At 46.4% G+C, this 13,901-nt stretch overlaps 1 protein-coding gene across 8 annotated transcripts in view; it reads right to left on the reverse strand.

The window, feature by feature from the left end:
* The window catches only part of LOC117587415 (nephrin), a 57,903-nt gene that overhangs the window by 13,458 nt on the left and 30,544 nt on the right, over positions 1–13,901 (reverse strand). For 7 of the 8 annotated variants that reach the window (XM_034278139.1, XM_034278113.1, XM_034278096.1 and 4 more), the window contains 3 exons: positions 4,190–4,322; positions 1,805–2,010; positions 205–318 (listed from right to left, as the gene is read on the reverse strand). In XM_034278139.1, the coding sequence (XP_034134030.1) occupies positions 205–318; positions 1,805–2,010; positions 4,190–4,322 (453 nt within the window). Of the gene's footprint in view, positions 1–204; positions 319–1,804; positions 2,011–4,189; positions 4,327–13,901 lie in introns of all 8 variants that reach the window. The other variant, XM_034278122.1, reaches the window with a different exon arrangement.

A 13,901-nucleotide genomic window follows, 5' to 3' on the forward strand; every position in this document is an offset into this window, starting at 1 on the left:
CGCTCAGACTCAGGCTCACTCATCACTTTTAATTGTCAGACACAAGAAGCGCGTCACAGCGTCAACACTTTTCCGCACACACACAGAGCGAGAGGGAGAGAGACAGGGAGACAGCGAGACAGGCGACGACACGTGGCTGATGCTTCAGCTTCAGCTCCAGCTTCAGCTTCAGCTCCAGCTGCTGCTGCTGAAAAGGGAACTTACCGCCGATGGCCACGCACGTAATGTTGATGGCGGATCCCTCGTTGTAGGGCCCCAGGGTGTGGTCCTTAATGGTCGCCCCCTTGCTGTCCAAAATGATGACGGATTCGGGCGGTACTGTTCCGTGGTAGAGTAAGAAAATAACAAGTGAAATTAGTCAGAATATTCAGCAGCATTTGTCTCTTGTTGTGCCCACAAAGTTTTTAATTTCTCGTGCCGCAGCTTTGACACTGCCGCTTGCCGGAGCGTTTAGCCCACTTGGCTCTAACCCGACTGATTATCCGCTCTGCCCCACACTCCTCTGCCCTGCCCACAGCTAGAGCAAGTTGTTGCCCCCGAGAAACTTTTCCTGGGGGGGCGCAACTTTTAATCTAATATCTTCTTTAAAGTTTCTTTTTTTTTTTTTTACAAAGTTCTGTAAATCCTGCGTTGGTTTTACGCTTCACATGTCACAGCCACACACATGCCACTTGGCCCAGTGTTTGTGTGTGTGTGTGTGTGTGGGGGCATGTTGAACATGCTCAAGAAGTTGGTAAAAACACAGCCGCCACGCCCTCCCTTTACGCTTCATCTGGCAGCAGCAGCAGCAGCAGAAACTATTTACCAAACAATATTCGACCAGTCTGCCCTCTCCTACACTCACCCTCCTCCCGGTCTCCCTTTTGGCCATATATCTCGACGGCTAAACGCCTTTGGAAAACGCATATAAATTTTAATGGTAAATTGCAGGCCACAGCCACCAGGCAGCAGGCAGCAGGCAGCAGCGAGCGCCTCAGTGCACAGGTGGAGGGAAAGGCATTCCGAAAAACCCAAGGAATGAAATTGCAATTGGAGAAGGCTCCTTAAAGAAAGGGATTATCCAAAGGGACAGGCAAGGAGAGTGGAAGCAGGGAATACCCCTCCATGCCAGGGGATTCGATTTTTAATTGGAAAGAAAAAAGTTATAGCTGCCCACACACACAAAAATGTTTCTTTCAAGCATCCACTCAAGTCCTGTGCAGCTTTCAGCTACCCTGGAAATTCCTGGAGGAACAAAAGTGCACTTGGCAGGGAGCTGGGGCTCATTCTCATACATATGTGTGGCATGGCCACAAAAAGGGATTAAAAAACAGCAAAGGTTTCAAGATACTTGGCTCTTTCTCTTTTTTTCCCAACGAATCAATTTCTGCAGAGAAGAATTGGGAAAAATCCATTTAAATGGCCGAAAAAAAAGAGCAGCAGAAAATAGGATAAGAAAAATTGAATTCAAAACTTGTTCCTGGCGCTGTCCTTGGGGGGCAGCTTTAACCCGCCCGAGAAGCTGCAACTTTTGGGGCCAAGTTTGCACTTTAAAAGCTGTTTGCAGAGAGCGTAGGGGATTGGGTTGGGGTTGCCGGAAACTTGGCAGCCCGAGCATACAGTTGGCGTCTTTCTTCTGTAACTAATGTGTTTGTCCAAGAGCTGAGTGGTGGCTGCGGCTTGCTCCAAGGCACAAGCAGAGATTCAGAGCCAGACACAGGATATGTCGCTGCACAAATTAGCTGCTCAATTATGCTGCTGGGCAGTGGCCCGATCCGTGCCCCTCGGAGACCGGAGTGTACTCTATCAATATGTTTCTACTTACTTATGACTGTTAAATTCACTTTGGAGTTACGCGTCGGACTCTTTTGGAAGTCCACGCGACACCGATACTCGCCCGTATCGTCCTCCGTTGTTGACTTGATGCTCAGCGTGCCGGCACGTCCTTCCACGTGAAAGGACAAGCGCTCCCGATACGTTTCATCTGACCAGTGGGTGCCCTGGGCAAAGTTCGAGTCCCGCGTATCCACACTGTGCGAAAATGAAGGAAAATGGACGATAAAAACGAGCGTCAGAGAGGTTGATTTTAAATGGAATTTCCCCACAAATGAAAACAAGAGGTAAAGGCAGCGGCAAAGGCACGTTGAAAGTTTTTCTTCCCCTCCGCCTTAATTGGGTTCTGCAATGAATTAATAAACCATGCCCACTCCCGCCCCTGCACCTGCCCCACATTGTTATTTATTGTTATTTTTGCTTGAATGTTTTCCGATTATTGATTTACTTTCCCCATCGATATATTTCGGTGTAATGAGACTCATTTTTGTTGGTCAATCAATGGCCTTAAAGTTTGGATAAGCCATTTCTGGCTTCTGGGCTTCTCGGCTTCTCTGGGGTTTTCCCCGAGCCGGTGGGCGGGGTCTGGCAGCGCCCTGATTTAGGTCAACACTTGTCCAAGTGGCCGAGTTAATTGGCTGCGCCTCTCTCTCTCGCTCTTAACTCGCAGTTAATTATGCAGCAAATGCTGTAAATTGCTGCTGAGTTGAGTTGAGTTTTCCACCCGAAAATTATGAATTAAAGATGGACAGGGAGGGAGCAGGTGGAAATTTGTAAATATTTGTAGCTTTTTCTTCTATAGGAAATGCCACACAAATACGCTTTGCACTTGAGTAAACCTTAACTGCAGTTCCTTTCATATGTGTATCTGTGGCAGTGTCTTTTCCCCTACTCTCCTGGCAGTCCCTTCTCTAAGGTGGATTTCTCTCCCTATTCCTGCCCTTTCTGCTCGTTTTCTCTGACAGCTTCTCCAATTGCTGGAGTCTGTGTTTTATTGCTTTTCAATTTTGATTTGTTGGTGAACATATGGCGGAGATGGCTCTTTATTCCTATGCTTGATGCTCGATGGGGAAGTGTGGCAGTGGCAGCGGCAGTGCTTCTTCCAGTGGCACATAATGAGGTTCCTGTCCTGACGCTGTGGCAATAAAAAGTCAATGGCTTTGACGGAATGGCAGCAAGAGCTGCAAAATGAAATGCTCACCCCGAGGCACGGGCCGAATGTGGCCGAAAAAGGAGTGGCTGGAGTTTCTTTTATGATTAATTTACTTGCTGAGTGGTTTTTAATTACCAACAAGAGCTGCCAGCGGTCGTTGTGCAACGCTAATTACAGCGAGTCTCTCGCGAGAGGATTTTTGCTCTAGTCATTTGCCTTGGAAATGTTGTCCTTGAGCCCCTGACCGAAAGTTCAATTAGTTTTAGCCGCCGCCGCTGCCTGGCAATCAGCTAATCAGCACCACACACACACACACACACACACACACATGCCCCTTGCTGCCATTGCCCCTGCCTAGCTCCCTCCCTGCCTCTTGCTGGCGGACAAATCCAATTAAAGTTTCACGCCTTTGATGTGCTCTGTAACTGGAAATGGAAATGGAAATGCCACTACGAATGTGTGTGTATCTGTGTGCGGGGAGGGAGATACTTTGCACAGTTGGCAGCCAGAACATAATGTCAGACATGAATAATTGAAAAAGTTTTTTGGTGCCATCAAATGTAACCTTGGAGCTATGTTTCCCACACTCCACACTCCCCCCCTTAGACACTGTTCTCTCCAGTGCACAAACTTTGCCCCAAATTCGTGGGTGGCTCAGGCCCTGTATAATTTTCTAGTTATGCTAATTTACATGCCAGACGGACACTGCCTGCCGTATGCCTTAATTAGCAGACATTAAATCAAAAATCTAAATGAAAATGTAAAACGAAAAACGAAAAACGAAAAACGAAAAGCCTGACATGTGCAGGTCCCTGTGTGGTGGGTTTTTCTCCTTTAATGTTGGCATTTTCTGGCTCATCTATCTGCTGGCTGTAGCTGTAGCTGTGTATCTGTGCTGTCTGCTCTCGTATCTCTCTCTCTCTCTCTCTGTTCATCTGTTTGTGTGTGTTTGTTTGCTGCTTTGCTTTGAGTGGCCAGCGGGTTGAGTGCGTCAAAAGTTGTCTGTGGTAATCAATTTTGTTTATTTATGAGCCACCACCCCGCCCCACTCGGCCACCGCCCCTGTCTATGTGTGTCTCTGTCTCTGTCTCTGTCTCTGCATTGAAATGTTTTTGCGGTCAAAAGGTTGGAGGGGCAGGTCCGCTGCCTGGGCTGCAGTTGACACAAAAGCTTTACCGATTGAATGGGCCCTGAAGGGGCTGGAAACCCACTTGCGACACTCACCTGTAAATGGGCGTCTTCAGGCCCACCTTGTACCAGATAACCAGTGCCACACGATCCTCGTAAATGGGCGGCGTCACGTTGCAGGGCAGTCGGCCGACGGTGCCCATTATGGACTCGGACAGAACGGGCGGACCTGCAAAGAAACACACAAGAAATAAAGCAAAGAAACGTTGAGGAAAATGTTCAAGCAAGTGATGGAATGGAATGGAATGGAATGGAATGGAATGGCGACACAAAAGGCACAAGAAAAGGCGGAAAAATGTATGAACCGGAAGCGGAAGAAGTGGCGGCAGCATCGGCGCTTAACAAATGATGTATAATTAGCTCAGGGCATTAGCACTTTGTTTTCCACGACAAAACAAAAAGAGCGCTGCGATCTGCAGCTTTTGGGACCCACTAATAATGCCATAAACAACAGAGAGAAAGAACAACCAGCAGGGACACCAGGGAGAGAGAGAGAGAGCGACAGACGGAGCTAAAGATAAAAGTGACGTAATGGGCGCGACGTCTTCATCGTCCTGCGTCCTGCGTCCTGCGTCGGTCCTGTCTTGGCCGCATCTTCACATTAAAGTGAAATTAGCGAGCAAATCCTTTTTCTATGCTAATTTCTTTTTGGCTTTCAAGGCATTCGTTTCTTTTTGTTTTGCTTTCGCGTTTTCCTTCTCATTTTTGTTTGGGCCACGCTTTTGCGTCATTTTTTTTTTGTTTGAGCCATGTCCTTTGGCTTTGGCTTATTTTCCGAGTCTTTGCTCTTAACAATTTCCGTTGCTCCGGCTCTGGCTTTGGCATTTATTTGTGTTATTTTTGGCCTGCACTTAAAATTCGTTTGCCTTTTCATTATTTTCGAGCTGGGGCCCTCAAAAATATTACAATGCAAAAGAGATGGAGGCAGAGATAGAGGGAGATGGACAGGGGGTGGGGTTGGGGTTGGGGCAGAGATAAGGCGATGGAGGGAAAGAGAAGGAGGGTTTGTTGTTTGAAGTTGACATTCATTTTGGGTTCCTCTGGCTGGGGAAAGCTGCAGGGATGGGGATGGATGGATGTTTTTTTGTTGAGTGAGGGATCCTACGGCAGGGCAGGACTATGAAGATTTTAGAGCAAGCCAAACACTATCTTTTGGCTCCACTTAGCACTCCACTTTCGCTTTAAGCTAAATCTGTGCACTTTTTCGGCATAAAAATCAAAAAAATTAAAACTCTCTGCAAGGAAAGTCTCAAAAATAAATTTACAGGGTATCCCCGACATCGGCAGTCATTGATGATCACTGGCCCTAAAATTCCGTTTTAATTTAAATTTTAAAAGATTTTTGGTCCAAGTCTTAATTTTGAGTCTTCAAAAAGTTTTCGAACCCTTTTTCGCGGGACAGTCCCTCGTCGCAGAGCTGGCCACCCCCGCTGTGTGGCGGTGTTTTGTATCTGTGTATCTGTGCATCTGTATCTGTGACTTATTCAAATTCAGTTTTCGACTAATTTGCATTTCGCGTGGGAGCGAGGAGGAGCAGAGGGACAAAAACACTGAGGAAAAACAGTTGAAAAACAGAGTTATTAAAGTCCATTGGCAGGCAGGCAGCCGCAGATGGCGGCAGACAGCCAGACGGCAGCAGTTCCTCAACTCAATTACATCGCTCATACGCAGCGGTGGCCCAGTCCATGGGGGGGGGGGGGGGTCACTTGCTCGTGGACTCTGCTAAGTCGTGAAGTTGCGCCACAGTCGATCCCCCCGATAATGCAATGCATAATTTATAATGATAATAAATGGGTTTTGTGCCCCAGCACCCAGCACCCAGCATTCAGCTCCCTCTGTCCATCGATTTTGCATAATAATAAGCCAAGTCAGGGGCACGGGCACGGGTGTGTGTCCTCCCGCCACATCCACACGTAAGCCCAAAGAGTCGTTTAAAATGTCATGTTGTCTGTGCCGGAAATCGACCGGGGTAACCATTTTATCTGTGTGTGTGTGTGGGGGGGCAGGCAGCTACGAGCTGGCTGGGTCCTGGCTGTTTCGATTTTTCGCTCATTTCATATGCAAATATGTTCGATTTGGCATTAAGCAGAGAACAGTGGGGAGCACTACGCAGCACCAGGACCAGTACCCACCGCAATAATAACAATGCTTCCAATGATGGAGAATGGAGAATGGAGCCCACACGCTCATGAACACGACCACTGCCACTCGGGGTGGCAGCAGGGAGCTGCGAGCTGCGAGCACCCTCAGAATATTTACATTATCCTTGCGTCTCTCTCTCGTTAAACGAAATGCCAACATTAGCAAAACATTTAATTATAGCAATTAGCTAATTAGAGATTTTGCCTCAGCAAAGGCCCAACACACGTAAATTGTGCACCCCCCAACCGCCACCCCCCAAAAAACAGCAAAAATCAATCGGAAAATGCCCCATTTTGTGGACCATTATCCCGTTTGCTGCATGATTTTACGCTGAGGCTGGCATTTATTTTCGTGTGGGTTGAGTGAGGCTTTTGTATGCACATTTCTCTGTGTGTGGGCAGCTAATGGAAAGGGTAGCATCAGCAGGGAATAAAGTTTCAAGGCAGCAGAATCGTAGCATCAACTAAATTTGGTTCAGAATGTAAATTATATTGATTGACCGCAATGTAGCAAAATGGCAACAAAGAGCTTGCTTTTACTGCTTCTAAAAGCAACTTTAAGCAGACCAACATCTGTACTAAAAGTCACTAAGGCGGGAGAGCATAAAATGGGATAATTTCCTTCACCTTCCTCTGTAGCCATAAAAATGCCATTGACATTAATTGCCACAACACGGCGGACATTAGGAGTGCTGCCAGACACACACACACACACACACACACACACACAAGTACAAGTACAAGTGCCAGCCACTCATTAGTTGAAGCAAAAAGTGCAGCCTGTCGTTGGCTGTCTTTGCGTGTCTGCTCTCCGCTGTGGCAAATTAATTGCACATAAAATTATAACCGAACGCACTTGAGGCGACACACGCAAGCAAACATTTGATGCCACACACACACACACACACACACACACAGATGGCAGGCCAAGGCTCATAAAAACAGGCAACGGTAAGGCTAAGGAGCCAAGCCACGCCACGCCACGCCATTAATTAAAAGCAATGTGTTGATTCCTTATGCCGTTTCTTATTCCAGCTACCCAGCACATTCCCCATCCTGCCCTGCCCTGCCCTGCCCAACAATTGGCATTTTGTTTTGACTTTTAGCGCATTTATTGCCAATTATTTTTATGGCAAAAGAAGCTGAGGGAGACCAGAACTCTGGCGCTGGCGCTGGCCCTGGAAGGTGTGTGAATAAATGAACTCTGGAATCGATGCTGCGATGTATGTGACACGCAATACATTCGATTTTGAGGGGTCCTTTAAGTGTTTCCTTGGAAGACTTTTATTAGTTTTTGCTTTGAAACAGAGAATACGAGAAATTAAATGGAAAAATGAGCTCGAAATCCAGGCCAGACTAAGGGCAAGTCTCCCAATATACAGCATTCCGCGCTCTGCCCAAATCACAAATCATTGTACCATAAATTCAATTATTAATAATTATTTTCGCAAAGCAGCAAAAAGCTCACAAAAAAACAAAACCAAGCTCGGTTTTTTGTGTTGGACAAATGTGATGGAATATTTATCCGCGGTTTCCTTTGAGTCCCCCCCCGGGGGGGGGGGGGGGGGGGACGCACAATGCAACAGTGCAACAGAGACAGAAGACAGGGATAGAGATAGAGATAGAGATAGAGATAGACAATGTCACTTGGGGATATAAAAAATATGCCAGCCCTGTGTGGCCATAAATTAAATTGCTTTAATTAATTTTCTCATTAAATGACATTAAATTCAATTTGTTTGGAAAGCAGCAGCGGGAGCGGCTCAAAATTGACCTCAAAGCGGAAATAAATAAGGGCTTTATGATTATGGCGCGTAGGTTGGGTCATGCCAGGTTTTAAAGTCTACTTTAAAGTTAAAATTTAAAGCAAAGAAAGCAAAGGGAAGTAGGAGACAGGAGACAGGAGGGGCTGATCTCTCTCTCTCTGGCACAAAATCTGGTAAAAATTATTATGCAAATTTGCTTTCATATTAGTGGCATTTGCTCTGGCAGGCAGCACTGTTACGCTCCTCCTGGAGATGGAAGAAGAAAAAAGAAGAAGGAAATCTGCGAATGGAGACATGGAGACATGGCAGCCAGCAGCCAGCAGCCAGCGCCAGAACTTCACTTGACAACGGCAACATTTGCTGATTTGGCAAAAATATGCACACAGAGCCAGAGCACAGGATATGGCCAGAGTGGCAGAGTGGAGAGTGGAGAGTGGAAAGCCCAATGACATTGCCGGAAACTCCACAGCCAAGAAATTGGCAGCGAAATTTAAATAAAAATCTTGTCAATATTGGCAGCAGATGCAGGCACAAGCCAAGGCAGGGCCAGAAGAGAACAGCAAACGGAAGGGAGGAGTGTAGCCCCCCCGCCCCACCCCTCCCGAATATGAGTAACAAAAATGTTGTTACGAATAAGTGCAAACATTTGCATAATTTGCTTCAAATCATTGCAATAAAATCAGCTAGAAATGAGTTCACGAAGCTGTGGAGTTGTACCTTAAGCTGATGATATTGATGGGTGTACGAAACATATGGGAAAGGGTTTGTTTATACAGTACTTTTGTGCAGAAATAGACAAACCAAGGAGGCACCCTGACACACAATTGAATAGAGTGAGTCTGGAGTGAGTCTCCCTCGCTAATTGTTAATGGCGGCAGCGGGGGAGAGCGACAGACTTCGAGGTGGCAGCGCATTAAAAACTGAAATCAAATAAAAATCAAATAAAAATTCAGCTAGGGAGAGAGTGCTGGGCCACGTCGCTTTCAGTTACAATTAAATTAAATCTGTCAAGCGGCAGGGGGTCCGAGGTTCGAGCTCCGTCCGGCAACTATTCATGTGTAAAAAATTCGAACAAAAGGCTCTGCCCCTGCCCCTGCCCATGCTCCTGCTCTGCTTCTAGGGGCGACAATTACTGGCAACGGTCAAGACGGTCTTCTGCCGCTGCCGCTGCCGCTGCCTCTGCTTCTCTTTCTTTGGCTGTTTCGCAGTTCCCTTTTCCGTTTTATGGCCATTTGCTTTATGTAATGCCAAGTGTTTTGGCCAGGCATAAAAGTAAAGGGCGGGCAGAACAGCAGCGACCGACAGGAGGAGCAGGAGCGTCACAGTTTTAATGTGCAATAAACTGTAACGATAATGATTATGCGTTGTAGATGGGGCATAGGCCTCGTGCCCCACGTGCTGCTGCTGCTGGCTCTACTGTTACTGTTACTGTTGCAACAGTCCAGTCAATCGCTGTGGCATAAGTTGACTTTAATGTGCGCCCAAGTGGCAATTATTGAAAGTGCTGCGCAGAGTCCGAGTCCCAGAGAAATTGTAACAAGAAATCGTTTTGTGGAATTTTATATTTAATTTAATTTTTGGCCCAGGCACTTGGATTACCATTTTGCTGGGGCTTATAATTGGGAAGTCCTTGCGCTCTCCGAGTTGTAAATCGAGTTGTAATCGGGGCATAAAACAACCCTTTCAGCACACACACACGCACACATTTACAGTTCCATTTCCATTAATTTCATTACAGAGAAAACCCAACCATGAAGATTGAAATGAAGATGACGATGACGATGATGCTCGTAAGTATTTTCCATGTTCCATCTTCCATTTTGCCCATTTTGCCCCCTCTGAAAACGAGTCACATAACTGATTCTCTTGCATAAACCATCAATGGGGGACTGCTGCTGTGCCCACATCCTGTTCTAGCCTGCCCTTTTTGGCCACATAAAAATGCAGTAAACTCTTGACTACCGACTGCCGACTGCCGAACTACAAACTGAGAGACTACCAAAAACTTTCACTTCCCGTGCGGCAGGAAGAGCCTTTGCTCAAGGGGCAGGGGTGCGGGGTCCAAAGATTCTTAACTGCCAAATTTTAGTGGCCATTGTGTGCGTGGTCTACCCTTTTCGCATTTACATGATGCCTTCGCCCAGTTCATAAGTATCTCCGAAATACAGGGATAAACTCGCATTCTGTTTATATCTCTTGCATTTTTATGGGCCCAAAGGAAACACTTTGCTGGCATCAGGTGGATACACACACATATGCGAGTATCTTTAATGCACAAATCAAGTCACTCCGTGAACACTTTTTCTATAAACATTTTCATTTTATAGATACTTAAATCGGGGGCCTGCCTCCTGTCTCCTGCCTCCCGCCTGCATGTGTGCCGTCGATTTTATGCGGGTGCTTGTCCGTTTTCTAGCTTCACCTGCCTCTCTCTTTTTCCTCATTCTCTCTCTCCCTATCTTTGAGCTCTCTTTTAGCCATAGCCATCCGCTTTTGGTGCCCATTATGCTGGGGCTCTTTGTGCCGGTCTGTGATTTTAGTCAGCGTTCGAAAATTGTTGCATAAGAAGGAGCCAAAAAGGGGTGAGCCAACACGTTGCGTGTGTTACAACTGTGTGTGTGTGTGTGTGTGAGTGTGTGTGTGTGTGTGTGGCATGCTCATTGAAGCCCTCACACACGTTTTACGTGTCGCCTCTTTTATCTGTAAATGGAATCCGGTTAATGCCTTGCTGACTCGACCAATGTTCCATGCGCTGTCCCTGTCTCTGACTCTATCGCTATCTCCACTTTTATTTCCGTGTAAAATTTGCCATGGAAACGCATGAATTTAAGCTGCCAGCTAGCCACCAAAAGTCACAGGAAAATTATATTATGAGAAAAGAAAGAAAGAAACGAAGAAAAATGCCATGGACTGGGTGTAACGTTATGAAAAGAGAATATACAAATTATATGGAGAAATTAATTTGGTTTCCGCTTTCTTTCCTTATTTTTTTGTAGTCAAAGGAAAAGCAGCAGCAGAGGCAGCAACAGCAAACGTATTTCCATTCTTAATTGCTGCACAAGGAATTTCCAAATGAAATTTTAATTTCAAAAGTATCTTATTTTATTTAATTCCGCACCCCCAAGTGCGGCACATTAGATACCCTGCGCTGCTCTTGATTAAGTGAGGCATTCAACAGCTTCGAGCTTGGGGCATTCCTCAAGTGCAGAGCTAAGCTTTTTCTTGATTTTTTTTTTGGGGCTATAATTTGTTGTGCACTCAACAGTCTCCGTCTCCGTCTCCTTTCCTCTCTCTCTCTCTCTTTGCCAGTAAATATTCTCGCATTTTCCTTGCCATTGATGTGTTTGGCTGCCGCTTTTGCCCCGCCGCGGGCTGTGGCTCCTCTCGCTCGAATGTGGATATATATTTCGTGATGGCATTAGAAATTAATGAAATCAATTCTGGCAAAAAACAATAGCTGGTTGGGCCATCCACAGATGCGTAGGCGCGGGCCATGAAATTGGAATTGGAGTCGAGCAGAGCAGAGCAGAGCCGAGTCGAGCCGAGCGATGGCCCAAAGGCATTTTGTGCTGCGCGAATGTGCAGAGATATTGATTGGATTTTGATTGATCATAGCCCGCTCCGATTTATGCTTCCCAGAATGTTGGGCCTACAAAACGATACCCTACAGGACATGCGGGCATGCGAAGCCTTTTAATTGGTACATTTTTGAAAGAGCTTCGCTGAAAGGTCGCCTCTGGTCTGTGCCTTGAATCAAATATTTAAAAAAAGAAAAAAGAAAAAGGGTCGTCGACCGCATAAAATATGAAATGTCCGTTGGCCATTGAAAAGGGGCAACGCATATTTTTCCATGCACACAAAAAACAATTTTCTTTGATTTATGCGCTCGTAAAAAACAAATAAAATTTACATGCTCTCTCTCTTCGGAGTCCTGGGCGACCGCTGTGCAAATGTATATCCATCCTCGCACAACTCTCTTATGTCTGCAAATCGTGTGTGTATAATGTACCCTGCCCTGCTAATATAATATTTTCCTAGCTAATATATTAAAAAAAATAAATACCAAGCCTGAAAGTGCGCACCAAGAGTCCTGCGCTGCAGCATACAAAAAGTTTATCCTTTCCCGCTGCTGCTGCTGCTGTTGCTGCTGCTGCTGCTCTTCGGGGTAAAACAAACACAAATACACACAGAACAGGAAAGGAACGTAATGTGTGCGTAATGTATGGCAAATATGTGCGGGGAGCACACACACACACTGAGACACACAGACACACACTTACATACATTACACACACAACTGAAAGACCCCATAAATATTTCATCAAATATGTGTTGTGCCCCATTTATGATGTGTTTGTTACACTGTCCAACAACAACGACCCATAAACATGCAAGAGACAAGGAGAGAGACTCCTCTGGCAGGAGCAGAACTTCCATGATGATGCGCCTGCCGCCTGTGTTGGCATGCAGCAAATATGTACATTCATATGTATACATATTTACATACATATTTATGCATTTTATTGCTTGTTTTCCCACACCTCAGACCCACGAATCGAGGTGCTTTTCATTGTAGTTTTCCAATGTTTTCAATGGTATTTCGTAGAGACACAATCAAACTGCAAGCAAATTCTTGCAGCAAAAATTATGCGAAGAAAAAGATTGAATTTTGAATCATCTTTCGCTTAAAAGTTGCCTGCCCTGCCGAAGGTCTCTTTGCTCTCGCAACTTGCCCAGCATTTAGTTGCAAATAATTTTGCCCACAAACAACTTTTCACATTGTCAATTGCAACGCCTAACCATGTGGCCGGGGCCAGAGCATATGGGCTTAATGCTTAATGCCGCAACTAGTTGTTGCCACACAATTCGATTGCAGGTTATGGGCATTGGGCATTATTGGCACAGGGACTGGGGGCTCAGTTGGGGTTTTGATCTGGTTACGACAGCAAACCGCAGAACCAAATTAGCCAGCAATCGATGGCTACTGGATGACGACGTGTTCGTGCCCGTGTGCCCGTGTGTGTGGATGCACTTGTGGATGAATGACTGAGTGATGAATGTGTGCCTGAAGCTACGTGAGCGGCGCTTACATTACAGCAAGCCTCAGCCCCAGCCCCCTGCAACCTGATGGCTAATGAAGTTGCGCGGAAGGATGATCGGCAGCTAATAAGCGAAGCGTTAACCGCGTTTTAGTAGCACGTGCGCGTCTTCTCGTCCAAGCAGTTTGCGGCTAAATGTTGTAATGTGAAACAGGGTCCGGTCCGTGCCCCACAAATGGAAACTCAATTAAGGCTGCCAGGTGACCACAAAAGCAGCAAACAGAAACAGCAACAGCAACAGCAACGGGAGGGAGCGGAACGCTTCATAATGCTTCCTACTTTGAAGGATTTTGGTGTGCAGATTCCCCCTCTGTGCCTGTGTAGAGGCTTTGGCGCACACTTCCTTCGCGTCATGCTCCAACGCGGCACAACAAATGAAACGCTCTGTCATGTGTCAGTGCAACTGTGGCAATGGCAGTGCCAGTGCCAGTGGCAGTGGCAGTCGCAGCAGCTCTGAACAATCAGTGGCTACATGAACGCAGAGCAGCACCACCGCCCCAGAGTCATTGTCATTAATTTAACAGAAGAGAGACAGAGGGAGAGAGTCTGATGCTGCTCCAGGCCATAGCTTAGGAGACTGTGCCTCTGGCCATGAGAGTGCACAAAAAAAAAGAAATGAGCAACTTGCCTGTGGAGTGGCAGGGTGGCAGAAGCAGTCTCTCGGCACAGCCGAATTGGTCGATTCATTCCACTGTGCCATGGAGTCTGGGCTGTGGGCTCTGGGTTTGGGTTCTGCCTGCGC

Source organism: Drosophila guanche, unplaced genomic scaffold (genome assembly GCF_900245975.1).
Source record: "Drosophila guanche unplaced genomic scaffold, DGUA_6, whole genome shotgun sequence".
Taxonomy (NCBI): Eukaryota; Metazoa; Arthropoda; class Insecta; order Diptera; family Drosophilidae; genus Drosophila; species Drosophila guanche.